The 27,943-nt window shown below is 54.6% G+C and overlaps 1 protein-coding gene across 1 annotated transcript; it reads right to left on the bottom strand.

Annotated features, from left to right (window-relative positions):
- On the bottom strand, positions 1 to 27,943 carry PADI3 (peptidyl arginine deiminase 3). The gene is made up of 16 exons (XM_032418333.1): positions 27,852 to 27,943; positions 20,111 to 20,291; positions 17,727 to 17,799; positions 16,499 to 16,560; positions 15,394 to 15,511; positions 14,498 to 14,623; positions 12,366 to 12,544; positions 12,064 to 12,167; positions 11,848 to 11,959; positions 10,075 to 10,182; positions 8,738 to 8,889; positions 7,190 to 7,334; positions 6,978 to 7,080; positions 4,381 to 4,460; positions 1,732 to 1,857; positions 1 to 234 (listed from the first exon to the last, which is right to left on the bottom strand). The coding sequence occupies exons 1-16, from the start codon at positions 27,941 to 27,943 to the stop codon at positions 1 to 3; spliced, it is 1,995 nt and encodes a 664-aa protein (XP_032274224.1).

Here is a 27,943-nt window from a genome sequence, read left to right on the forward strand (position 1 = left end):
TCAGGGCACCATGCGCCACCACTTGAAGGAGAAGGGCTGCCGGCGCACGTTGGTGCCGCAGTGCACCTCCCCGTGCAGCGTGTGGTACGGGGTGAAGTCGTCGATGAAGGTGCAGTGGAGGCCCAGCGGCTCCAGCAGGGACCGCACCTTCTCCTCCAGGCAGCATTGGCCATCGATGATGGGTCCGAAGGGCTTGGGGATGCCCAGGTGCTTCCCCAGCACCAGCATGTTCACCTGCAAAGAAGCGGGGTCCCAGCTCAGGGGCAGCACTTCATCATCAGGTCCGCCTCAACACCTGCACCACACCTGGCAGGACCTGCGTCCGTCTTGCGGGCAGCCCTGAAAACAGCTCCTCATACTTGCACGCAGGGGGAGAGGCACCTGGGCTGGTGAGACTCTAGCCAGCTGTGCCATCCCATGGGAGCAACCACAGAGCTCCTAGGGACAGCTAATTTCTCTGGTGACGACCCTCCTTATGGGCGGACTCTGGTGGCTGCCATGTTTGTGCGGCAGAATCCCAACTTCCTAGGTTGTAGCTGATTGGACCAGCGCAGACATCTGACCCAAGCTGGACCAATCAGATTCTCTCTCCCTGCGGTATTGGAAGTTGACAGAGTGGGCCAGTCCAGTGGATCTCTGCCTGTGTCTGTATGTGGGGGGGGCTCTGCTGCATTAAACCTCCTGCTCGGGCTAAAGCCGGCTCGGGTGGCCCTGTTTTCTGCAAACACTGGAGGCACTTACATAACTGCAGATCCGCCTTAAAATGCAGGAAGGAAGGGGAAATCGAGTTTTGCAAATGGGGAAATCAAGGAGGACAAAAGGTTAGCCAGAAAGGGGAAGGGAAATGGGGGGCTGAAGCAATGGTGGGTGTGGACAGGCCCCCTGTAAGGCTCTGATGATGGGCGAGTTGAGTTCCTCTGGGGGGTGGAGGTGAAGAGGGGCTGGAGGAGGGGAAGGGTGGCGAGGAGAGTTGGGTCATCTACAGTAGTGCTACTCAAAGTGTAGTCCTCCGAGAGCAGCCTCTGCGCCACCTGCTGAATCGGAACCCATGGGATGGGGCCCCAGCAGTCCAGATGTTCCGGAGGCAAAGCCCCCAGGCCTCAACCAAAGGCCACCTCTTCCACAAAGCCTTCGTGGATCTCCAGGCCTACCTCTCAGGCTGGAAGTGCTTTGTCCCACCTCTCAATTAGCACATGACTTTATTATATGAAAGAGACCCTTGAGTGGGACACACCCTAAGGGAGGTGAAGAGAGTTTCCCTCCCACTAGATTAGAGTGGAAACTCCTTGAAAGCAGGGAGCAGCCTTAATCATTTCTCTGACAGTGTACCCTGAATATATGGGGGATGGGTGAACAGCTATGAGCTGGGACAGAGGGAGCACAAGGGGTGTCTGAGCTCCCAGCTGATACTGCGTGCTGTGCACACATGACCTTATGTGGTCATTGCTTCACTCCACAAATATCAAGTGGGTCCCTGGGGGAAGGGAAGGGCCCTTCCTTGATGGCCCTTGAGTAAGGGGCTTGGCCAATGAGCCTTCTGTAGTGACCAAGACAGTCAGCCAACTAGAAGCCCATCTGCTGGCCATCATGGGACCCCTGATTCTCTCTGCCACCCCCACCAGCCACCACAATCCCAAACATGGCAGTGACCAAACGTCTTGCCCTGCTAGGGAGCAAAAGCTTGGAGCCTAATTTGATGAAACAGATTTAAGTCACGAAAGGTGGCCTCACCAAGTCAGGGAAGAAGGCCACCGCCTTTCTCCTCTCAGTCTTGAAGAGCTGGGGGATGTCAATGATGTCCTGCTCAGTCAAGCCCAGCTCCCGCTTCAGCACCTCCCGGTTCCAGTCGATGCAGCTCTAGGGAGGTGGGTTGAGTTGGAGAGACCTTTCCAGTGGATTTTGGGGGGATCCAGGAGGTCATGTCTAGTTAAGGAGACAGGCTGCCCAACTGCCCATGGGCCAACTCTCCACACAAACCTTACTTCTGTGTCCCTTTGTCAAAACACACCTGTTCTGGGTCCCACATCTCACAGTCCTATACCACTAACCGGGCTAGTTCCAGAGTGTTCCACAGCATTCTGTTTTTGTGAGTGTTCCAGAACGTTCCATCTTTCACCCTCTTCCCTTCTTCACATCCTTCACGCCTTAGGGGGCTCTCCTTCAGTCTCATGGTTTAAAACACCATCTACACACTGACAACTCCCACATTTCTATTTCCCAACTGCTTTGTAGACCCACCCTCTTTCCTGATCTCAGATTTGCACATACAACCACCACTTTGCCTCTTCACCTGGATGGCTAATTGGCACATCAGATATAACATGTCCAAAGACAAACTCTTCATTTCTACACGCGCCTCCCCACCCCACCCCCCCCCCCGCCCCGCCAGGGTCCTTCAGCTCTATGAACGCAGCTAGCTACTCGAGCCTAAAGCCTTGCTGTGGGGCCCGTGCCTCCTTCCCTCTCACTTCACACCCATCTTCAGCACGTGCCGTGGGCTCTACCTCTAAAACATATCCCCAGTCTGAATTTCTTCCCACCACCTCCACTGCTCCCACCTGGTGGACAGCCATCCCCTGCCCACGCCCCAGCCTGGTTGACAACTTCCTAACCAGTCTCCTTGCTTCTTCTGCTTCCATGCCCTGTGGCAGCCAGCATCACGTTCCTCGCGGACCTCCAGCTATGGGCGTAGACTCGACCAAGGGCCTTGCTGCCTGGCTCTGGCTCTGAAATCCCAGGGCCACACCTCCCACCAGTTGCTAAGAGCCAACGGTGAGTGCAGCAAGGATACTAAGGCAGACCTATGGCCATCTTTGGCTTGCGGAATCTCCCACAGCCTTGCTGAACCTGTCTGAGACTGCATTGTGGTATAGGATGCTTCCCTCAGCCTTCCTTCCCTCTCGCCCACTGAGGGTCCGCTCTCCCAGTTCCCTCCAGCTCCCTTCCTCTTCCTCACAGCTTCCCTGATGGGGCGTGAGCACTGGACCGGGAGTCTGGAGCCCTACCTTCTAGTCCCTTCTCTTCTGGACCTCGGTTTCCCTGGAGTGAAGTGAGGCATGGGTTCAGGTGCCTCTAACTTTCACTCGTCTGGAGCGTTTACACACACTGACTCCTTTAATCTTCTCCACTTTATAGACGGAGACACAGAAGCAGAGGGAGGCCAAGTGTCTCTCTCAAGGTCACACACCTAGTGGGTGGTAGGGCTGGGATTTGAACCCAGCCTGCCGGGGCCCAGCACCCACAGGCTTAACCCCCTCACCTCAGCTCCAAGGTATTGCCCCTCCTGATCAAGAACCTTCGCTGGCTCCCCATCACAGCCTGAGTTTACCCTTGACCTCCTAAGGCTCCCCTGTGAAAATGTCTTCCCCTCGGACGTGTCTCCTTGTCCTTGGTTCCCAGGCACTGTCCCTAATGGGATCCCTGCATGTTTAACTCTGTCTTGGCATTTACTTCTTAGATGACAGCATGCTGGGTATTCTGTTTGCCCTTCTGGACCCTCCGTATACCTCCTCCTCTGCTCTGTGCCTTGGGAGCCTGGTCCTTGGGAATCGGGGGCTCCTGTGCCCACTGACTTCTGGCCAGGTACAGCCAATGGGGCACTGCCAGGAGGTGGGGGGGTAGCAGAGTGCAGGGGGGGTATTTATTCCTATAGCTCCTTCACTGCCAAGTTACTGTGGGCTGGCCAGGAAGGTCACAGCTCCTGTCTCCAAGCCCTCTTTCCATGGTGACCTGTCCAGGTTCCAGTAACATGTCCCCTCCCTAATTCCCTCAGGTCTAGGGGTGGTGACGACTCCCCTCTCCCTAACCTGGGGATACTGCACAGCCCCCTGTTGATTTCCTCAGATCCTGCCTGCGCCTTTGTAAATATTCCCTTGATTAAACTATTCCAGTTATCCAGCTTGAGGTCCCACGTGTTTCTTGCCGGGGCCTAATGTCACTACCCCCACCCCCTGCTATGAAATATTGATATATTCTCAACACAGCCGCAGAGCGATCCTTTCAGAGAATAAATCAGATCGGGTCCCCCCTCTGCCCACCTCCCCTAGTGGCCTCAAATGTCAAAGTCCTTGCAATGCCCTCCATCACTTGATGACCCAGCCTCCCCTCACCTCCCCAGAACCCCTTGGCTCATCCTCAAATATTCCATGCCCCTTCATTCTACCTCAGGGCCATCGTCTGTGCTCTTCCCTCTGCCTGGATGTGTGTCCTCCTCACATGCACACGGCTTACCCCTCATTTCTCCTGGATCAGAGGAGGGGTTGGAGCCTCTCTCTCTGGGCCAGTTCCAGCCTGGGCTTTCACGGACCCTGAGCCTCAGACTCCGTCCCCATCACCGTCCCCAGCCGTGCCCACCTTCCCCTCACAGCCCATGCCCTGTACCTGCACGAACTTATTGTAACTGATGAGGTTTACATTGGAGAGGACCTGGTTGATGGAGACGGTGTTGACTGGCTTATCCCCTGTGAGGGAGAGACAGACGTTAGAGGAGGGGCAGGAACGACACCAGAGGTGAGGGTCACCACCGGCTCTGGGAGGCAGCCAGGCAGAGGTCAAGTTCACAGCTACTGGTCTTGTGAGTCAGTAGCTCTCTGGCCTTTCCAGACATGGGGTAGGCACCACCCAGCAGAGCTCGGCCTGGCCATGTAACAAGCCGGGGGGTGGGAGGGGAGGGACGGACGGGTGGCTGAGCACCACACACCTTAGACCTCTATTTGAGTGCATTGGAAGTGGGGTGATGCTTTTCACTGGAAGCATCTGCCCCTTCTAGGACACTGGCTGCTGATCCCTCTTCTTTCCAGCTAGTGGTGGTAATGGGGCTGGGTCACCTACCCATCCATCAGCCCTGACGGACACCACTGGACCCTGTCCCTGCCCTCCACGAGGGGACTGCATGGCCAAGGGGCTCCCTGGAGGCCTGTTTCCGATGGGCTGGACCGGGAAAGGGAGGTTAGGCTCACAATCCTCACAGCTGCCGGCGAGCTCTTACCAGGGGCAGGCCCTGAGTTCGGTTCTCCCCATTCAACACCTCATTTAACCTCCCTGTAACCCCACAAGGTGTGCATTCTCACCCTATTTTACGGACGGGCACATTCAGGCTCAGGGAGGCAAAAAGATTCACCTAGGACCTTACAGCTGGGAAACAGGGGGCTTGTGATTCAAACCCAAGCCCAGTGTTCACAAAGGGCTGCAAACCTTGACCAAGGGGTAAGACAGGGCTCCCTGGACCCACGTGCCCATCTGCAGGCTCGGCATCCCCTCCGCCCCAGCTGGGCTCAGCCAGCCGGGGTCTAGTTCCAGCTCCATCGTGTTCTTGCTGAGCCCTCTGGGCCGGTGAGTCACCCGACTTCCCCGTGTTCTTGGGTATGTAGGGAAGAGGAGAGTACGTGGGGCCTGGCACACCGTGTCACTAGTGAAATATGCTGGCCTCCCCACGCACATGGCTGCTTGTGGCCTGACAGCTGTGATTCCCACATCCTCCTTCCCAGCTGGGCAGCTAGAAAACCCACTCAGCCTGTTCCTGGGTCTTGTTCACTGTCAGTGTGGTCCTTCCAGGAAAGGTGACAATGGCTTTCCTTCCACCTGGTACATAACATCTGGATTTGAGGCTTTTTCAGGTTTGCTCTGGACCCAGAGGCGTTTAGCCACAGTCCTTACGGGAGCAAGGGGGTTGGGAAGACTGTATTTCTTACACCTTACAGCTGGGGCTCCAGGGTGGTGCCGGGAAGGGGGTGAGGATCGTAAATGGGGAGAAGGGGACTACAAAGTTCTACTTGAGAACTTCTGAGTTCTGCAGAAGCTTTTCCCTTGGAGGTTTGGTCCGGGACATTATTTACCTCCCATGAGGCCAAGAAAAGCTGCAATCCCCGCAGCCAAAGGTTTTTGGCCTGAGAGCACCAGGGTCCCTGTCAGAGAGGACCAGACCTCTCAGATTCACAGTCTTGGTGGGGACGGGAAGGGAGCCATTCCAGCAAGCTTGCCCCCCGCCCCAGCTCCAGGCACAATGGCTCTCAGAATACCTTCCAAGCAAAATGAGAATGTGGGACCCTTTGTTCAAAGAGCGGGAAAGAAAAAGTATCACTAAAGGTACTAAAATATAAGGTTTGTTCTTTCCTCCATGGTCTCTCTCCTGCCCTGTCCTGTTGGTTTTTCACTTGCTATTTGATGTCACGCTCCCTCGGTACGGGACACCCGCGTGGTGAGCACAGACCCCCGCAGCGCTGGGAGCCCCAGCTGAAACTTGACGCGTGCGCACAGCCCACCGGCTGCCAGGCGTCCCAGCCCACGAGCCGCGGGACCCACGTCGAGCCAGACGTCTCCCTTTCCCCCAGGCCCGCCATCCCGAGCCCATGGCAAACAGGCCGACTCCGCCGGGTACTGCGGCCTCCACACAGCGGGGTGCTAGCTGCCTGGATCGGGGGTGGGCAAGAGGCTCACCCCTTGCGAGCCGCCCACCGCCAGTCCAGGACAAGGACAGTTAATGCCAGGTGCCCCCCCCGAGATGCTGAGGGGTACATGCACCCAGGCCTCCCCATGTCCAGGCTCCTGCTGCCGCAATCACTGCTTGGGGGGGGCAGAGAAAGGAAGCCCCGCCAGCCCCCACTGCCCATGGCTGAGGCCCCAGGGAATGAGGGGTGTACAGGGGATCTCATCCCCGGGAGGCGGCAAGAGGATTCACTCACGAAGCACAAATGGTTAAGAATTTCAAGACGGTGATAGCAGAGCATTAAACTTCCTGAGGTGAGGGCCCTGTCTGAGGATACTGGTCACGGGCCCATGCAGCTCGCCACGTCTCTGCCCCAGCCACTGGTGGGCAGTGGGGGCTGGTGGGCAAGGCGTGCAGCGGCAGTGAGGCTCTTGAGTTTGGGGGGACCACCCTGCTATATAGACTTCGCGATCCCTCTCTCAAGCCATGATGCATCCTGCTTTAGGGGAGGGGGCAGGAAAGCTGGGGTGAGGGACACAGCGGGGGTACCCACCAACAACCCCTTTGAACAGGAGGGCACCGCCGTGGCCCCACTTCTGCTTTGCCTGGAAGAGCTTGAAGCAAGCGCTAGGGCTGGCCAGGAGCATCCGGAAGCCCTGTGTGGAGAGGGCAGACCCGCCTGAGCTCCCTGGCCTCAGCACGGCCCCCCTGGAGCTCATCCTCTGGCCCAGACCCCGGGGACAGGCATGTCACCACTGTCCTTACCTTCCCATCGGGGGCAGGGACGAAGCTCAGAAACTCATCCACGTGGCCCACGGCCAGCCAGTCCACAAAGAGCTCCACGGGGGGCTGCACCCTCTGCGCATAGAGGAAGTCCCGCACCACCTGGGTGACCCGGCGGCCGCTGGACCTGGGGTTAAAAGAATTTCTTAGCTTAAAAAAGTCTATGCAGAAATGGAATAACAAGAGTTCAAGATTTCTGCAGTATTTGATTTTTTTAAACAAACAAACAAAAAAAAACATGCACTGTGTCTTTTAAATTCTGCCCAGGCTGAGCTCTTGAGCAGATGCAGGACAGCTCAATCCCACCTGGTCAGTGACCCCCAGGTCTTGCCATCCAGGCAAATGCTCAGAGCTGCCCTCGGACCCATCCTCACATTCTCCAAGAGACTGATTCACCACCCTGTTCCATCCCTGGGGCCAGGCGGCTCTTCTTGGAGTTTAACTTGTGTCTCTCTTCCTGTGGCCTCACCTTCTGTACATCAGTGGGGAGAGAGGTGGACAAGATCACCCCCAAGGGGCCGCACAGCCCCAGCATTCTATGCTCATGAGCTTAAGCCCCATTCTTCTTTGGCCTTCTGCATAGTATCTAATGGCGTGACCCAAACTTCCTCTTTCTTTTTTTTCTTTCTTTAAGTAGGATCCATACCCAGCATGGAGCCCAACGTAGGGCTTGAACTTGGGACCCTGAGATCAAGACCTGAGCTGAGATCAAGAGTCAGACGCTTAACTGACTGAGCCACCCAGGCGCCTTGAACTTCCTCTTTCTGTGGGATTGCGTGTTGAGGGCAGTTAGTTCCCTCCAAAGCCCCTTGATTCACCTGTTTTTTGACTGCAAGTCTGTCCTAACTGCTTTGTTGAATTTGGTTGGCTCAAAGTCTTGGTCTATTCCACAGCATAAAACCATAACTATATAATTCCTTTTCTTTTGCATCAGTATCTCGTGTCACATGTTGAACAAATAATCTGTTATTCTGTGTGTGCGTGCATGTGTGTGCGTGTGTGTGTGTGTTATGACACCTCATTTTTCATGTCCTATACCTTCCTTCTCCTGTTGTCAGGAAAACATTTCATAGTAGTCATTTACGTCATAGTATGAACAAGCTCTTAAAATGTAATTGCTCTAGGACTGTTGAGACTTGAAGCTTTTTCTTCTAGAACTATTAATTAATAGTATGTTATTAGCAATATCATTTCTTTTTGGAATCAGAAGACCTAAGTTTAGTCACGATTTTGCATTCTGTGTGACCTGTACCAGGTCACTCACCCTCTCTGGGCTCACTTGTGAAATGGAAAGGCGGGACTGAATGATCTCTTAGGTCTCTGCTGACTTTGGCCTTCTCAAACTCACCAAGGTAAGCGCGGACAGTGTCTGGTGATCAGCGCACTGCCTCCCCTCACCCCATCTAGAACTAGGAATTTATCACTCCTCACTGGTTCTCTCCCAGGAGTGGAATTGTCCCTCACCGCCACCACCCCAGCCACCATCACCACCTTCCACCCCAGGAACGCCTCTCCCTGCTCCTCTCTCACCCAGGCAGGTTGCCCCCGATGAGGATCCTCCCCAGGGGGTACTCTTTCCCATTGGCCACCACTGGGGGGCTGACCTCCAGGTTCCCAAAGGAGTCCAGGCCACTCACAGAGCTGTCTTGTGGTTCCCGAGTCACATAGCCGAAATCTGGACCCTGGCAAGGGAAACTGAGTCAGGCTAGGGGTGGGGGTCACCAGAAAGAGCTTGAACCAACTTGCTGGGCTCCGAGTTCCTTAAGGATGGGGCAGGAGTGGCTGCCCATTCTTCAGATGGAAATACTGAGTCAAAGACAGGGATATGACCTATTCAATATTTCACGCATGCATAGAGGTCAAAGTAGGGAAATACACAGGCGCTCTGGCCCTGCTGCCACATTAGAGCACGTTATCCCCATGGTCACAGGGAGATAGTGGAAAGGGCCCTGGTTGCCTATACTCCCCATTAGACATGGAGCCCGAGGCTATGGCCCCCGCCCCTTACCCTCTGAACAGCCTTCCTGCCAAGTGCAGCCCAAGGGCAAGTTCCTGGCTGTTCTAGAGCAGCCTGTTCCTGGGGACCAAGGGACTGAGGATGGAGCCTCAGTCTTTCCACCCTGAAAAAGGGGAGAGCTCCCCAGGGCCATCTCTTAAAAGGAACTCAATCAACATTGAGGCCCAGGTGAGAGCTCCTACCACCTCTGGCGGGGGGGGGGGGCGGTGGTTGGAAGGGCCTCACGGTCTCTACAGTACCAAGGCAGTCTCCCCTCTCTCTTCTAGGAGGTCCCCAACCACCATCTTCACAGTATTCCTTATTACCAATATTAATCTCAGCTAACAGTGCTGTGGGCTCCCTCTGCCCAGTACAGAGAAGCCTCACAAACAGTTGTGAGGCCAGGGCTATGATATCATTTTTGCTGATGAAGAAACTGAGGCTCAGAGAGGGCAAGTGACTCAGGCCAGGTCACACAGCCTCTGAATAACAGCCGGGTGGTTCTGATTCCAAAGCCTGTGTTCTTAACAGCGGCACTGCCCCGCCCCCGAAACCGCCCTTACCTAGGGCTGCCAAATTTAGTAAATAAAAATACAGGATGCATAGTTAACTTTGAATTTCAGATAAACAATATATTTTTAGTATAACTGTGTCCCGTGCAAGGCTTGGAACATACTTATACCAAACAGTTCCTCATTGCCGATCTGAAATTCAAATGTAACTAGGCATCTCCCGTGTTCTATCTGGTCACTCCTGTCCCTAAAGAACGTGGTCCCCGTGCTGCGCCCTAGACTCTACACCCTGGTGGGGCTTCGGGAAACGTTCCTCGGCCCTCAGAGCCAGGCTGCAGCCTGTGGCCTGGACCACTCACCAGGATTCTTTTGTAAGGGAAGTCCTGCAGTTCCCCATTCCTGGGGGAGTCAAAGACCACCGGGAAGGTCTTGTGTGGCGCCTGAACATAGCCCAGCTCCATCTCGTCCTGCGAATGAGAGAGACAGCCTGTGGACAATCAACACTCGTTTGGCACTGAGCGCTTTGGGGAAGACTGTTCTTGGGGGTTCTTTGTCTCAGGCCTGCTTTGCCCTTTGGGGTGAAGAAGGCAGGGGTTCATGATGCTTGCTGGCTGGAGGAGGGGCTGGAGGCTCAGAGAGGGGGCGCTCTTGCCTAAGGTCACACAGCAAGACAGGTGGGGAATGAACGAGAACATGGACGTGACCCTGGGCGGGTCCCCATGCCAGATCAGGGCAAAGTGGCCACAGAGAGGGGCACAGGGTGGCCTGAGTTGGACAAACAAGTCACTGGACATCAGCCAGCACCTCTGGCCTCCACGTGTGGTCATGGACAGGGCTGAGGTGACCAAAGGAGGTATAGGTCTGCCTCCTCAGATCTCTCAACATTTAGCCCAGCTCAATCCTGATCCCTCTGGTCCTGGAGGCAAAGAGGGCCCAGCACCGACGAACTCTACACCCAATGAGAAGCTCACTGTTGTGTGCCTGGCCCTGCTCTCAGCCCTTTATAAATAGTAACTCCACGAACGCTCATCACACACACACTCATGCAGAGGCACTATGATTGCCCACGTTATAGATGAGGAAAGTGAGAAACAGAGAGGTCTAATTGTTCGTCCAAGGACACAGAGCTGTCAGTGGCACCACCAGGATCCTCACCCAGCCCATCTTGCTCCAGGGTCCTGCCCCGAACATCCGCCTCATCGGATGAACCGCCAGCCATGAAAGCTTCTCAGCTTGGCATGCACGGTCTCCCACTTCAGCTCCTTCACGGAACCTTGCCGTGGCCAACAAGAGCCCAAGGCGAGCTTTCTCATGCCTCCCCTCTCAGGGCCTTTGCACATGCTGGTCCTCTGTGAGGCCCACCATCCACTGAGCCCCAGTGTGGCCCTTATCATCTCTGTGGCCCTGGGCATGGGCCCCCTGCGAGCACATCACCTACTTGGTCCTGCCCCGATGCCCTTCCTCCTGGAGGTCTTTATTCATCCCCCAGACAGAGGTGATGCCACCCTCCTCCAAACCCTGCTGGCACGTTGCTGGTACCCCTACTACATCTTCAATTGCAGGAGCAGGGTGAGCGGGGCTGTTGCAATAATTCACCACACCGGTGTTTCTCAGCCTTGGCACACGTGACACTTGGGGCCAGCTAATTCTTTGCTGTGGGGCCACCCTGTGCATTCATTGTAGGACGCTTAGCAGCATCCCCACTAGAAGCCAGGAGCACCACCAGCCTCGGGGTGACAGCCAAACCTTTCTCCAGATACTGCCAAATGTCCCTTGGAGGACAAAGCTGCCTTCCGTGGGGAACCACAGGGCCAGGCTGCTGAGGGCAGAGAGTGTGTCCCACACCTCGGCCATTCCCTTCGGGGCCAGCCCCGTGCCTAGCCCAGATCCTGTGGGTGAATGTGGGTTAAATCTAGTGTCACTGTGTGCCTGTGTCTCTAGAAAGTTCTGGAGAGAGGGAGGGAGCTCTAGGTCTAGATTGAGAAAAAAGAGTGCGCTGGGGAGGATAGTCACAGCCCCCAGGTCCTTCTAGATATTCACAGCAACCTCCCCTCCCTGCCCTGGGTCAGGATGGACCAGCCTCTCCCTCCAAGATGCCATCCTGGCTGGATGCTGCCCAGCGGCCATGGTACCTGGATCCAGCGGTCATTGCGGTTCTCATTCTGCGGGCAGATGGTCAGCTTGCAGCCGGCCTTCGTGGCCAGCTCCGCCACAGCGTCCACAAAACATGTGTTGTTCCTCACGCTGTGGACAAGCCCAGGGAGCGTGGCTCAGGACAGAGCCAGGTGTGGAGACCAGAGGGGCCACCAGGGTCTGAAGGACACCCATGCCCCCCCTCCCACACTCACCGGCACACGTATACCTCCAGGGGCGGCAGGGTGCTGGGCGTCATAATCCAGGGCGCCACACGAAACACCACGGTGTCGGTGAAGATTGGGGACTCAGAGAAATCCTACAGGGGAAGACGGGCAGAAGGACAAGAGCACTGGCCTTGGAGTCCAGAGGCCCGGCTGATCCCGTTGACATCTCCTCGTTTCTAGAAGGGCAGCAGCGGGGTGGTCGAAAGGTCTGGGGTCCTCCACGCTGGTGGTGCCCCTCTCTCTCAGGGAGGGAGCCCTCTCTTACCCTCTTTGCCCCGGCCACCCCTCACCTCGTTGGAGTCGTCCAGCAGGGTGACGTGGAAGGAGACGAGCCCCGTGAAGCTGGCATCAGGGAACGAGAGACCCTCCACAAAGAAGCGTTCCTCGTCCCCGTGGAAGCGGGGCACCTTGTAGGACACCTTGTCCTGGCCCAGCACGTGCCTGTAGGACTTGCATGAGTCTTCAGGACCTGGGAGGGGACGGGACGGGACGGCCGTGACCCCCAAGTGGGCCCGCAGAGCATGAGGGCGCAGGAGGAGCTGGGCCAACCTCACCGAAACCCCTCAAGCCAGACAGGCAGCCCCGGCCTCTGCCCTCCCACCAGCGAAGGAGAGAAGATGCTTGATGCCCGGTGTGGGCAAGGCCAGGGGAAAGGCCCTTCCTTTCTAAGATGGCTGTTCAGACCTGCTGGGGACAACTCGGCAGCATCTCACAAAGTAAGGTCTACTCCTAATGAGCAATCCCGCTTCTAGATGTCTTTGCTGCGAATACACGTACGAGGGTGTTCCCTGGCTGTTCATTCATTGAACAAGTATTTACTGAGCACCTGCTCTGCACCTGGGAGGCCTGGTTCTAGGCTCAGTATGCAGCTGTGAGCAACGCCCCTGCCCTCGAGGAACCTATACTGTGGTCAGCCCAGAGCGCTGCAAACAGGTGCATGCTCAGGGGAGTGGATAAGTTACAGCACCCCCGTGCTTTGGAATACCACACCGCGGGGGAAGAGAATGAGGCAGAGCTGCACAAATACAGGAAGGAATGTCAGATATCATTCAACGGAAGAAAGTCTTTGGAAAGCAGGATATGTACACACCACACACACGTGCGCACACACACACATGCATGCACATTTAATGCATCCAGAGAAAAGTCGGGAAGAACCCGTAGCAAATCGTTAACAGTGAACTCATTTTAAAGAGTCAGGTTTAGGGGTAGGGAGGGGGAACTCTCATTTTTTACCTTATATACTTCTATGTTGTTTGATCTTTTTTTTTTTAATGTTTTTAAAATATTTATTTTAGAGAGGGCACGTGTGAGTGGGGGTGGGGCAGAGAGCAGAGGGAGAGAGAATCCCAAGCAAACTCCCTGCTGAGCGTGGAGCCCAATGTGGGGCTCGATCTCAGGACCCTGAGATCACGACCTGAGCTGAAACCAAGAGTCAGACGCCCAATCCACTGCGCCACCCAGACGCCCCTTGTTTGAGCTTTTTTAAAATGAGCATTTTATCACTTATATGCATTTGTATCTTTAAAAGGGATTTTATGTTAGGGGCGCCTGGGTGGCTCAGTCTGTTAAGCATTTGCTCAGGTCACGATTCCGGGGTCCTGGGATCGAGCCCCGTATTGGGCTCCCTGCTGGGTGGGAAGCCTGCTTCTCCCTCTCCCACTCCCCCTGCTTGTGTTCCCTCTCTCGCTGTGTCTCCCTCTGTCAAATAAATAAATAACATCTTGAAAAAAAAAAAAGGGATTTTATGTCCTTGCTCATACTATGATTCTGTGGAGCAATAGTCCGTGGTTTTGGGGGGTGATGCACGCTGAATTCTGCAGGGGCAGTAGCCCCCATGTCTGGGAGTGGTTTTACAATACTTGAGCAAACAACAGATGAAGCAAGAGAAGCAAAACCGCGGTCATTGTTGAATCTGAGTGACTGGCATACAGGGGTTTGTCACTATTCTCTCTACTTTTGTGTGTGTTTGAAAGTTTTGATAATAAGAATTTCTGAACATGCTTAAAATATACTTTTAAATATATTGTTTAAAGATTTTATTTATTTGAGAGAGAGAGAGCACAAGCAGGGGGAGGGGTAGAGGGAGAGGGAGAAGCAGACTCCCCACTGAGCAGGGAGCCTGACACGGAGATCCATTCCAGGACCCTGAGAAAACGACCTGAGCTGAAGGCAGACGCCTAACTGGTGGAGCCACCCAGGCGCCCCTAAATACATTTTAATTCGTCCAATCAAACGGCCTTGGGTCATGGCTGTGCGGGGACGCCAGCCCGCCTGTTTCAGAGTTCCGCCAGCTGACCCTGCTTCCTCTGAACCCCCAGGCAGGCTGGAAGCCAGAGCAGAGCCTGCCCTCCGGCCCAAGGTGGGGAAACTGAGGCCCCCCAGCAGTGGGAGCAGGGGGAGGGGATGAGCATGAACTCACCACAGGCGTGGAAGACCCGTGCCCACTTGGCGTCATAGCTGGAAGTGTGGAGGATAAGTTTGTGGTCATCAAAGAGGGCGGCGGGGCCTTGGGTCTTCAGGACCATGATGGACATGTCTTCCAGGTCTGTGGAGCCAGGCAGGGGTGGCAGCTCAGGGGGCCCGCGACACTCCGCGTCTTCTCCTCCTGCCCACCACACCACCCCCCCTCCAAGGGCAGAGGGCGCCAAGACCTGGGTCTCTGAGCCCCGGCTCTGCCCACCCTGTGAAAACACTGGAAACCATCAAGGGCAAAGCATAAGAACGTCCGTAAGCGTGTGCCACGTGAATACGTCATACCCTCTCCCGCCTCCACTCCCTCACCTGCCCAGAGCAACAGGAAGTAGAGAGCAGCCAGCCCCGTGCCCGGGGACAGGTGACAAGTGTGGGGCCGCCCGGGCAGCGTGCTGGGGAGAGTCTGCTCTCAGGGCAAGCGTCACTCTCTGTTGACATTGGGCAGGCCGCTCCCTCCCTGAGCCTCAGCGCTCCCCAATCTGAAACGAGGGACCGATGTGCCCCCTTTCGGAGCAGCTGTGCCCACCCACGCATAAAGCCCCCGGCCCGCACCCCAGGATATTACTGTGGCCTTCCGCACGGGGCTGTTGCGTGCAGTGTGGGACTGACTTAGAACATGGGGCGTCCTGAAATGAGTCACGGGTGCCTGGTGGGAGGCTGGATCTGGGGTGCAGATAGGAAGCTTTGGATCTTCCACAGACAGGCTGGGAGGGGTTAGCTGCCAGCCTGAGGCAGGTTTTAAGCGACATCAAAGTGTGTCCAGGAGCTGGAACTTTGGCCCCCGATGCTCCCTTCAATGCTACCTGCAGGGTGGCTGAGCAGTGACCCTGGGCACCCCCTCACCTTGCAGGCAGTGCACATGCCGGTCACGGTTGTCCTGGTCATTGCAGTTCAGATCATCCCTATCGCAGTTCACCAGCAGGATGGCTCCATACCCGCCAGGCCCCCAGACCCAATCCCGCTGCCAACGGCAAAGCACAGCTGGTGATGGGGCTCGGACCCGTCCTGTGCCCCCGCCCAGCAACCTCCTGGCCGGCCTCCTGACCCCGTCTCTTCCTCTTCGCCCTCCCTGTGAGGACAAGTCCACTCTCACGGAAGCACTTCCTGCACCAGATACTGCAGTGGCTCCCGATTGCCCACACCAGCAAGTCGAAACTACACCGAGGTCTCTCATGGCCAACTGCAATGACTCTCCAGCCCATGTCCTATTTCTCAATGGGCAACTTCCTGATTATAGATCCATGATCCATTCCCGGCTCCAGGCCTTGGCTCCCGCTCTTCCCTCCACCTGGAATGCCTTCCCTCTTGCATTGCTTTAGAACCTAGCTCAAGTGGACTTCAAAGGAAGTCTTCCTTGCTCATGCAGCCCATCTTGACCTTCTGCTCTGAACTCCCAATGCGTTCAGTGCCACCACAGTTCAGCCCAAAGTTCTTTAACAGTCTCATACTTGGTAGAGTTCCCCTTTCACCTAGATCAGAAGGTTGGCACACCAGGGCCAGGGGCCACTTCTGGCCCACTGCCTGTTTTTGTAAATAAAGTTTTATTGGAATAGTCACATCCATTGTATTGACTATAGCTCTTTCACACTACACTGGCAGAATTGAATAGTTGCAACAGAAACACTTTGCAATGCCTAAAATATTTACTATCTCACTTTTACAGAAAAAGTTTCCTGACCCCTGACCTAGACTGAAATTCCAGAAGGACTTTTCCCCACAAAGCAAGGCCTAGCCCAGGCCTGGGGATGTATATATTTGATAATTCTTGGTAATAATTTTTCTCCTGGTGAAAGAAGATCCCCAGCCATGCCGGGCTCCCATTTGGCTCTCCTGACCTCCGCAGCAGCTAGGAGGCAGGCATACCTGTAATGTCCTCGCCCCTCTTAACCCAGCCTAGGTCAACTCCAAACTCCATGCCCCTTTCTGGGCCCAGGTTGAATCGCCCTACCTTGTCCACAAAGCTCCTATTCTGCCTGCCCTCACAGTTCAGGTCACAATCCAGAGCAATGTCTGCAAGGGGAGGACAGAGAGTAAGTCATTATGGGGTTCCCAGGAGTCCGGCACGAGTCCAACAATGTACATTTTGCCTCTAACAATGCCTCCTACAGACAGAGCATCTTCAACTTTCTTGCTAAGTGCTCTGCAGGTGCTTGTACCCATGCAAACTCCCACCCACCGTCAAGGAGCTCCCCAGTTCCACATCCTTGGCAATGTTGAGTTAAGCATCTTTCCATTTAGGTTCTGATCACTGGGGCTTTCTCTTCTGTGAATTGCTTGTTCATATTTTTTGCCTATTTCCGTTAGTTTGTCTTTTTTTCCTATTGATTGGAGTTCTCCATAACCTATATGTACCGAGTCAGCCATATACATTGCAAATTTCTTCTCCCAGTTCATATGTTGACTTTTTCTTCCCTTTTTGTTTAAAGTAAGCTCTGTGCCCAGTGTGGGGCTTGAACTCATGACCCTGAGATCAAGATTCATTTGCTCTGTGGACTGAGCCAGCCAGGCAGCCCCATAGTTTGACTTTTTACTTGTCCTCTGTTGTATAAAAGTTCTAAAATTTAATACAGTCGAATTTATCATTGCCCTATCTTCAAGTTCACTGATCCTCTCTCTAGCTGTGTCAAGTCTACCAAGACAACCCACCAAGAACATTTTTTTTACCTGTTACCATGATTTTTAGTTCTAGCATTTCCATTTGACACCTTATAGTTTTCAGCTCTCTGTTGAAATTCCCCATCTGTTAATTCATGTTATCTACCTTTTCCTTTAATGTACTAATCAATCTGAGTTATCGTGCATGGAATTTATATACAATTTGTGGACAATTGGCACAAAAAACTTAAGGTGGAAAAAGCAAGGTCCAGTTCCAGGCCTAGAGTATGTCCCCCTTTGCTTACAAAAGGGGGGTATACAAGTATTCCTGTGTCCACCTGCACAAGCATAGTAGATCTCTAGAAGGATGCTGGGCTTGGGGAACTGGAAGTTTTCAGTTGGGAGAAAGGGAGGTTTACTTTTCAATATATACTCCTTTATACCACTTGAATTTTTTAAATGTATGCTTATTTTAATTTTTAAAATAAAATGAATTGATGTTTATAAAAAGACTCTTGTTCCTTGTCATTCCCAACCACTCCCCACCCTTGGCCCAAGCCCTAGCATGACCCCCAACTTACCAACACAGGTGAGGTAGAGCACCGCATAGGCCAGGGGCAGGGGCTCATGGCTGGAGTGGTAGGAAATCTGCACCTGTAGAGAAATGGGGCCAGAGTCAAGCCAGCTGAAGCCAATAGCCCCCACCCCAAAGGACAGGTCTTGGGGGATCTGGCAGGAAAGAGAAAGGGTCTCAGGAATCTCTGTTCACTGCAATTGAGTTTACCAACCCAGCTCTTCCATTAGTCTCTGTGCCATTTATTTTTCCATGCCTTGCTTGGCCCATCTGTAAAATGGGAACAATTTGTGAGGGATTCCCTAGAGACTTGGGTCCCAGGGCTGCCAATGATTACCGTGTGATTTGGACAAACCCCTGCTCCCCTTTGGATCTCTGCTTTGCCATTTGTTAAAAAAGGAGGTCTCTGACAGGGCAGGGTTTAGGGACCTTCTCTTATCTGTGGGATTCAGCCAGGCCTGGACTTGAGGCCAGCACCTCTGGGTTCTGTGACCTTGGCCAAGGTCCCTCACCTTTCTGACCTATCTGGTTTCCTCATCTGCAGAACAGCAAACATACGAAACCCTACGGCCCACAGAGGATTTTAGTGCTGCTTAGAAACAATGCATGTACAAGACTGACCCCATGGGCAGGGCCCCAGACACGCGGGCTATTGCTAACAGAGGGCAGGCGGCACTGTGTGAGCTGGTGCTGCCCTGGGGTCCTGTTCCGGATCTACCACTTGTGACTATCCTGGGAAGAGTCACTTGTCCTCTCCGGGCCTCAATATCCCCTGCTATATAGGGATAATAATAGTCCCTACCCCAAAGGGTTGATTGTAGGCTGTGACCATCAAAGAAGGAAGGCGGGTGACATGCTCAGCGCTGTCCTTGGCTACAGCAAGCCCCAGTAGCTGTTAAAGGCTGGGCTGACTGTGACTGATGAGAATACAGTTCAAGGCCCATGTATCAAAGCCCCTTTGGCCCACGGCCCTCCGCTTACATGTTCCCTCTTGATGGGGGTCCCTCAGCTCTGCCAGAAGGCTCAGGATCTTATAGAGGCCATTCACCCCTCAGTGCTGGGAGCCCCTAAATCCTGCAATCACTGACACCCAACTGTCAAGCCTGAGCAATGATGCTGGCCTCAGGCATAGAGTTACCCGGATCTAGGCCAAAGGTGGGGGAAGGGCAGACACTCCGACCCTCCTCAATCCCTCTGGTCTTTGGCATCCACACAGCCCCGGCTTGGCAGGGCACCCAGGAGGGGTCCCTTACTGGCTGGCTGGTCCTCTTGCCCTGTCCTGGGGACTCTGTCCCGAACCTCACTGACTCTGCTACTCACTAGATGGGGTAACTTCGGGTAAGCCACCCCCCTTCTCGTTCTCAGTTTCCTTCTCTGTAAAATGAGTTCATTTACCTGTCCACCTGCGTCACAGAGCTCAGTGGGGGGGCTCATCTCAGATACACAGATGGGAAAAGACGAGGGGGTGGTGAAGGGAAACTGCCGCCCAGGTGTCAGCCAGGTCTGTGTAGAATTCTAGCTCTCTAACTCATTGGCTCTGTGGCCTGGACACAGTTACTCTGAACCTTGGTGGCCCCACCTATGGAATGGGGATCAGACCCCGCCTCTCTGAGCTGTTGTGAGGGCTGCGTGAGGTCATGGCTGCCCAGGACGTGGCGTATGGTCAGTGGTCCTTAAAAGGTCAGTTTCCTACAACACTGCTCCTGGCATGAAGCGGGAACCTGCCCACATGACAAGGCCTGCTTCCCCTCACCCCTTTAAGGGGGCATCACCTGGGCCAAGCTCCAGGGCCACCCCATTTCGCCCTCTTCTAATGCCCCCTGCCCTGAGGTCAGAACCCTGCCTACAGCTGGGGCTTGTTAAACTCACCCTTGGTGGCTGAATGAGCAGAGAGGTGAGGAGGGGGAGTTACGTGCCTCTGAGAAGGGAAGGGGGTAGGAGAGAGTGGATTAGGAGGTGAGGCACCCAGTACAAGGGGGTCTCCCAGGCACTGGAATCCCCCCATCTCTGCTTTCTGTCCATTCGGAGTGGCAGAGATCACCTAATCAACCCTCAGCCTGCAGAAAAACGGGGACACCTCCCTTCACTGGGGTCTTGGGAAACAAGAAAAGCAGCAAATGTTGGCTCATGTTCCACCCCACACCAACACCAAGAGGAAAGGTGCTGTGATCACCCCCATTTTACAGATGGGGAAACCGAGGCCCCGAGGGCTGATGTGACTTGCCAGCAGACACACAGTTTATGTCTGTAAGTTGCAGGGCTGGCCGGTTCCGGGAGCAGGTACTTACCCATCATGCTACCCTGCCATCTGGGTAAATAGAGGGTGCCAGACCTTGTGGAACTAGATCACTGCCCCACACGCCCCCCCCCCAGACCAGGGGACCGGCTCACATGACTGTCATTGAGGTCGTTGCTGGGAGAGTTCATGACCACGATGATCTCCAACCCTGTATCAAAGTGCCACCGCCTGGTATCCGCGCGCTCCCGGCCCCTCTCCACACTAGAAGAGATGTAGATGTCCACGCCAGGGGTCCCATAGACCTCGAACATCTCTGTGCCCTCAGGTACCGATCTGGGAAGGACAAGAAGCCATGGGAAGTGAGGCAATACTTGTTCAGATGCTTGAGCTTTGGCTCAAATTCTTGCTTCCTCCAGGAAGCCTTCCCTGACCACCCCAAGCCTCTCAGATCCCCACAGCAAGCTCCTGGGAGTGAAGCCTGGACCCTACACAAATGCATACACAGTCTCACATTCCAAGGTTCTGTGTTTATTAACACTTCGCTTGTGAGTTATTTTAACTCGCCACAAAACTGCAAGCTCTTTGCAAGTTAGGACCCAGTTGAGTGCTTTATAACCCCCCGGTGCCGAGCTGGGCACAAGGAGCTCGGTGGACATCAGCCTGCAAATGGACCCCACTGCAGTTCTGAGCATGGCTTTAAGAAGAGCAGTCTCCCCTCAAAGTCCCAGTGCACCCTTCTTTAGCGGGCGAGATGTTCTTGGGGTCTTCCCTAGGGAAGGGTAGTAAATATTGTGGAGGGCCTACTATGTGCCAGGCGCCTTGTATTTCCCAGCTCCTTTTATTCTTATAAGTCTGCAAAGCAAGTGGTATCATCTCCATTGCAAATGTGAGAAACTGAGGCTCAGAGAGATCAAGTAACAAGCCCGAGGTCACACGGCATCTGACACAGAGCCCCTGCTTCTCTGTGGCACTGCAGTGGCACCTGGGAAACCGGGCCAGATTCAGTCAAACAACCGTGCATTATTTAGATGGTTAAAAAGCCTATGTCATTCAGCCCTGGGACTGCGTTTCCCCATCCCCTCCGGTTAGTCTGGGAGTCATGTTTGCAATCAGTCTGTTCACACCTCTGATTGTCTGTGGGGTGCCCAGGGTGCCCACTGTGCCCAGAAGCATTGCCAGACTGAGGCAGATACACCCCACTGCTCTCTCCACTGCCCCAGAACCTTCCATCCCACCAGGGAGTTAAAAACAGCCCTGCCCAGGGCAGCCCGATGGGACTTACGGTCAGGAAGTCAGTGGTCAGTGGAATCCCATGCAGGGAGAAGCCACTGTGAGCCAGAGGGACCAGAAGGCTTCCTGGAGGAAGCAGCACACACGTGTGCCTGGGGGATAACAGGAGCTGACATTTGTCGAGCTTTTGCTATACGCCAGTCCTGTGCACAGTTCTTAGGTCCTATTACATCATGTAACCCTCTCAATAAACCTAGGAGACGCGGACTACCACTGTCTCCCTTTTTACAGATGGGGAAACTGAGATTAATTAAACTGTCCAAGGTCACGGAGCTAGTAAGTGGCAGGACTGGGATCCCAACCCAGGCCTTCTGGTTCCTGAGTCCATATTCTCACCCACCGCCTCCCCAAGAGTAATCACAATAATCAGAGCCCCCCAGGCCCCCATCCCCTGCACGCTCACCAGGGCAGGCCTGGCTAAGCCCTTCCAACCAGCATTCATTTCATCCTCCCCGTGGCCCCGGGAGGAGGGGATTATTACTCCCACTTACACATGGGGAAACAGAGGCTCAGGATGGGCAAGAGACTTCTCCAAGCTTGCACAGCTGGCGATTCGACTCCCAGCCCTCTTCCTTTCCCTGCTCCACTTGGAGGAGAGCAGACCTCCTTCAATATACCCCCTTCACTCCTCCACTGGCAGGGTTCTGATACTTCTCAAAGTGGCTTTTTTTTTATAAATAAAGAAATAAGCCAAACCCAAGTGCCACATCATTAGGCGGGTCCCAGTCCTGGGCGTGGCCCTCCTAGGCGTCCTCACCAGCGGGGAGGGGCCAACCCACCTGCTTCTCCTCCCAAGCAGGGCTGCTAGATTTAGCAAACAAAAATAGAGAACACCTAGTTAGACTCGGACTTCAGATAAACAACAATTATTTTAGTCTAAGGATGTCCCATGTGATATTTGGGACATGCTTACACTAAATATATATATATATATATATATATATATATATATATATATATATATTAATTGTTTATCTGGATTTCAAATTTAACTAGGCATCCTGGATTTTATCTGGCAACCCTATTCCCAAAACCTGTAATTTCCAGGGCTGGTGGTGCCTTCTGTCCTGTTGTGCTCTGGGTGTGTGGGCCGGCCCATCATGGGACATAAAGAACCTGGACAGAGAGGCATGCGGGCACAGCGACAGAGAAAGACAGAGACAGAGAGAGACAAAGAGATATAGAAAAACCCAGAGAGATGGAGAGCCAGAAAGACAGACACGTGGAAATAGACTGGGTATGAAGGGCCCCCCTCCACCCCAGGGAGCACCCTCAGCCCCACTCCCTGAGTTACCTGGCCTCCAGCTCCCCAGGAGGTTTATAAACTTCTCATGAAACTCCCCCCAACCCCAAGTTGCTGCTTGGATCCCGGGTGCCCACGAGCTGGAGGTGAGCAACTTGATGATCCTCCCGGTATGGAACCCCACCCAGCTCCCCAGCCCCAGCCCCAGCCCCTGCGTTTGGGGTATCTCAGCCCAGTTCCCTTGCATCTCCCTGTATAAGGCGCCAGGGATCTCTGATGAAGATCCCTTCAGGCCTGGGGGGAAGAAGCCAAGATCTCAGTGGTGCCAGGACCAGAGTCAAGAGTCAGGTTCTAGACTGGGTTGGGTCGCACATTAGACAGGTGACACTGAATAAATCACCTAGCCTCCCTACAAAGTGGAATGATGACACTCACTTGGTCAACCTCACGGGCAATTGTAAGGCTCAGATGTAATAATGGGAAAGGCTTGGAAAACCACCCATCCAAGATGGGGGAAGGGGGTTCTTCAAGTAAATTAGGAAGCAGGAAATGGGCAGACGGAGGCAAGTTGAGAGGATGGGCTTGAGGGGGCTGGGGGCAGCTTCCTGGAGGGAGGCAGGGGAACCAAGGACAAGGAGACACGTCCGAGGGGAAGGCGTTTTCATAGGGGAGCCTTAGGAGGTCAAGGGTAAACTCAGGCTGTGATGGGGAGCCAGCGAAGGTTCTTGATCAGGAGGGGCGACACCTTGGAGCTGAGGTGAGGGGGTTAAGCCTGTGGGTGCTGGGCCCCGGCAGGCTGGGTTCAAATCCCAGCCCTACCACCCACTAGGTGTGTGACCTTGAGAGAGACACTTGGCCTCCCTCTGCCCCTGTGTCTCCGTCTATAAAGTGGAAAAGATTAAAGGAGTCAGTGTGTGTAAATGCTCCAGATGAGTGAAAGTTAGAGGCACCTGAGCCTCACTTCACTCCAGGGAAACTGAGGCCCAGAAGAGAAGGGACTAGAAGGTAGGGCTCCAGACTCCCGGTCCAGTGCTCATGCCCCATCAGGGAAGCTGTTAGGAAGATCAAAAGGTGGCTGCTGGGAGAAGAGCCTGCGTCAGGTACAGGAGGGTCTGGGTTTCCCATCCTGTGGAGAGCAGGGGAAGAAGCCAGAGGCTCAGAGTTCAAAGTTTCCTCCAGCCAGGCCACTCTGAGCTGCCAGCATGCTGCTCTAGACCATGCCCCAGCCCTGGGGGCTTTGGGCTTTCCCCCACTGAGGCTGTCCACGCACGGGACAGTCCGAGGCCCTTCTCCGCACTGAGCAGCTCTGGCCAGCCTGGGAGCCCAGCTGTGCTGGAGGCCCTACCAGCCTAGATGATGAAGGGGCGTAAAGCATGCCACGGTGACCAACAGTTCTGTTTTGCCGGAGACGGGGTGTGTCCTGGGGTATAGGACTTCCAGTGCTAAAACCCAGCAGGTCTTGGGCAAACCAGGACAGCTAGGCGCCCTCATGGTGGCCAACCTCAGACCTGCCTATTGAAAATGCAGAGTCCAGATCGAGCTGTGCTGCCGGCAGGGTCCCCGGAACCTGTCCTTCAAGCCACACTGATGCCCAGTGACGTCTGAGAGCCATGGCTAAGGGTGGGCTGTCTCCCCAGGCAGCGTGGGAAGGACTCAGGGTGATTCCTCTCCTAGGAATCAACACAAGTCCGGTCTTCCGTTATGCTCTGTGTCACCCCTTCAATGGTGAGGATGATGATAGTGACAATGGTGACAAAGTATCCCCACAGCTACACAGCGTCGGTCCTGTTATCTCTGCCGTACAGATGAGGGAGCAGGCCCAGAGATGACAGGTGATTTGCCCAGAGTCACACAGCTGGCCAGTGACAGAGCTGGGACTCACAGCCGGCTCTGTCCCCCACTCCCCTGCAAACCCAAACCCATCCTCTCCTTTCATGGGCTCAGGGCCTTGGCCTCTGGGAAAACGAAACCAGATATTTCGGAGCCGAAAAACTGATGGGAAAGGCCTTTGTGGCTGAAAACAGACAGGTTGACAAGATGACCACCATGGTCCCCACCGACGTGGCCCACGAGGACAGAGCAGACCAAGGCCCAGACAGCTCAGGCTCTGGGTAGCAGTACCGGCTGCCCCTCCCTGTTCATCGAGGTCCCCAGATCCCAAGTCCTCTGGCCTCACCATCACCAGGGTCAGAAGATCACTGTCCCTCCTCAGTCTCACATTCTTTCTGCCCCTGAGAAACGGCGGCCCCATGAACCCTTTTCCTAAAGCCCAGATCATTAGGAGAGTTGACGATGCATCAGCCTCCCAGGGCCCCGTCTGCCCAGGCAGGTCAACATGCTCACATGGCACAAGCTGGTGGAGGCAGGCAGAGAGCCCTGCAACCCACTGGTCTATGCCAGCCTCTTCAGGCCACATGAGGGGAAACTGAGGCCCAGGAAGGAGCAGAAAATGGCTCAAGATGAGATAGAAAAGGACAAGAGAGCTAGGACTAAAACTCAGGGATCCTAGCCCCCAGGTGCCCTCTGCCTTTTCACTCCATTGACCTGCCGCCACTGAGCAAGAGGTGACGGGAGTTGTTGGCTTGTCCAACTAGGGCAGTGGTTTTCAACCCTGGCTGCGCATCCATCCCCAGGGTGTGGCTCAGCACACCCATGTGTCTCCCTTCCTACCCTTCCCCCTACAGACCCCTGCTCAGGAAAGCAAAGCCCCCTTACCAAGTCGGGGCTGTCTCCAAGTCAACGGAAGGCAAGAAGACAGGGTTTAGTCCATTGCCACAGACGGGGTGCCCCAGGGGTCTGGATGGTGTCCTTCCCCCAGAAAACCTGTCCCGACTGCTCGGCTTACGTTAATTTCTCTTTTCTCATCGCCTCCTTCTCCCAGTGGGGTTCAGAGGTTGTGCCCATCTTGTGGATGGCAGGTTTGGGGACACTTGAGGCTGTCCAAAGGGCCAGGACAGAGCCTTAAAATGATGATGATGATGATGATGGTGGTGGTGGTGGTGGCGGTTACCATGACGGAATGTCCGCCACGTGCCAGGCATGGCCTATGTGCTCTACACACACACAATCTCATTCAATCCTCCTCAGAGTCCCCTGAAGTGAAGGTCAAAGTGTTTGGGTTGCAGCCTGGCTCCGCCGCTCCTCATGGGCTGTGTGACATGGGGCAAGCTACTCAACCTCTCTGTTCCTCCGTTTTCTCATCTATAAAATGGGGATGATGATAGTCTCCCCCCTCCCCGTCATAGAATTGTGAGAATTAGTTACTAACCATCAAGGTTTCGGGTGGCATCTGCTATGGAGCAGTCTCTAAGTACCATTGCTGATGGGACTGTGTCCATCCTACAGGTGAAGGAACAGACTCCAAGAAGTTAAATGACTTTCCCGAAGTCTGACGGCGGCTAAGTCACGGCGCCAGGACTGAGCCAACACACTCATTCTCCTTTCCCTTGTTGGCCCACAGTGTGAACACCTAGGATTGCGGAGTCACGACATCTCCAAGCTGGAAGGGACCATAGAGCTAACCCGGTCCCTCTCCCCTCGCAAGACAGGAATCCTTCCACAAAGGGTGAGGTAGTCCAGCCTCTGATAGAACTCTGAAGGGACAGGATTCTCAGAGAGTGGGGACCAGGCCTCCTTGTTCACCATTGTGTCCCCATGCCCGGTCCACACTAGACCCCAAAGAAATACTTGATGAACGTGTGAACAGAGGAGGTCCGGTCATAGAGGCCCAAGAATCCTTCATTTGAGGGTGCCTGAGGCTCTGCTCTGCACCCTGTGCCTGTCCCCCCAACAGCCTCCTCTGCGAACCCCAACACGGCACATCCATTCGCATAACCCCAAGACACTGCTGCCTTTGCCTCTGGTGGCCCCAGTTCATCCTCCATCCTCTAAGGAAGCTCTGCAGGGGAGGACCCGGCCCTGAGTTTCCTGGGGCAGGTCAGACTGGAAGCACATCTGCCCGACGGGCATGAGGCAGCCGACGCAGGTGAGTCACGGCCATGGGCACGCAGCGCTGAAGGAGGGGGTGGCGCCAGGCAGCATGGACACCTGCCTCCCTTGTCACTCCTCCTGGCACAGCCTCCGTGCCCCCTCCTCCAAATCTCCTTCCTACTTCTCACTGCCCACGCACCATCAACCAGGCTTTAGCTACCAGTGCCTAGCTGGGCTAGGCCTGCTCCAGACTTGATTCCCTCCCATGACCAGCCCCTCACCCCTTCTTATCTAATGCTCTGGGACCAATCCCATCTCTGCTTCTGACTAAGTTCAATCCAGTTTTTAAAGTCTTAGTCTGGGATACTGGTCCTCAACTGGGAGTGATTTTTCCCCCCACAGGGCACGTTTGGCAATGTCTGGAGACATTTTTGGCTGTCACAAGTGGGTGTGTGCCACAGGCACCTGGTGAGTAGAAGCCAAGGCTCTGCTCAGCATCTCGCAGTGCACAGGACAGCCTCCGCAACGGGGAATTATCATCAGTAGTGCTGAGGTTTCGAAACCCGGTCTGAGGAGAGGGTGGGAGACCGGTGACGAGGGAATGGTGACACAGTTCTGCCTTCTCTCCTCCCTGTCCCCTGACTACCTGTATCCTCAGCTCAGCCTTGGAGCTGGGTCCCCTGGAGACTCCCCAAAAAGCTAATTAGCCAGCTCCCCAGTGGTTCCCAGAGCCCAGTTCCTAAAACCCTGCCTAAACTCTCCTTTTCTTCCTGGGAGAGAGAGAAGGTGGGGCCTTACCTCCAGCCACTGGCTTTAAGGCTATGGTCATGGTACACAGCAGGGCCATATCATGTGGGCTCTGAATGGCGGGAGCAAACCGAATCCTTCCTCTTTAAGGGGCAGACAACTAAAAGCATAAGACCCTTGACCATGAATGGGTTTGAATCCTGGCATTGACACTTAGTTACTGTGTGACCTGAGCAAATGGCTTGCCCTCTCTGTGCCAGTTTCCTCATCCATCAAATGAGATGAAGCTGACAACAAACTTAGCTCATAGGTTGTTGTGAAGGTTAAATTGGAGCGTTAAAGTTCAAGGATTAAATTCAAGGAGCTTGCCACACTTAGAACAGTGTCTGGCACATAGGAAGTGCTACATAAACATAAATGATTTCTAAAGAAATGATTGATGCTCTTTGCAGAGTTCATAAGCTGGGGACCAGGGCTGGGGGTACACACCTCTTCCTATTCTTGTGTACCCAGCCTGCAGGGTCCTCCAGTGTGCCCAAGCCCCCATGACACCAGCACCCTCGAAGGCCCTGGACCAGAGCTCAACCACTGCAAGTCCCCTGGCTTGGGGAGGGCAACCGGGCCAGGCCTGAGCCCCAAGGAAGCCCTGCACAGCTGGAGACCTCTAGGCCTCTGGCTCTTACCCATAAATGTCCACGAGGGTCTCCACGCCAGCCACACACACAGCGCTGGTGGCATGCTCCAGGGACACACGCACGATCCTCTGCAGTGACAT

The sequence above is a fragment of the Phoca vitulina genome, unplaced genomic scaffold (genome assembly GCF_004348235.1).
Source record: "Phoca vitulina isolate PV1807 unplaced genomic scaffold, GSC_HSeal_1.0 scaffold2, whole genome shotgun sequence".
NCBI lineage: Eukaryota > Metazoa > Chordata > Mammalia > Carnivora > Phocidae > Phoca > Phoca vitulina.

Bases quoted from the DNA above. Each gene is read 5' to 3' on its own strand.
- PADI3 (XM_032418333.1), bottom strand. From the start codon at position 27,943: ATGTCACTGCAGAGGATCGTGCGTGTGTCCCTGGAGCATGCCACCAGC. The intron at 8,890-10,074 runs GTGAGTGGTCCA...TTCCCTTGCCAG, and splicing joins TCCCTTACAAAAGAATCCTG to GGTCCAGATTTCGGCTATGT. The intron at 235-1,731 runs GTGAGGCCACCT...GCTTCTTTGCAG, and splicing joins TGGCCTTCTTCCCTGACTTG to GTGAACATGCTGGTGCTGGG.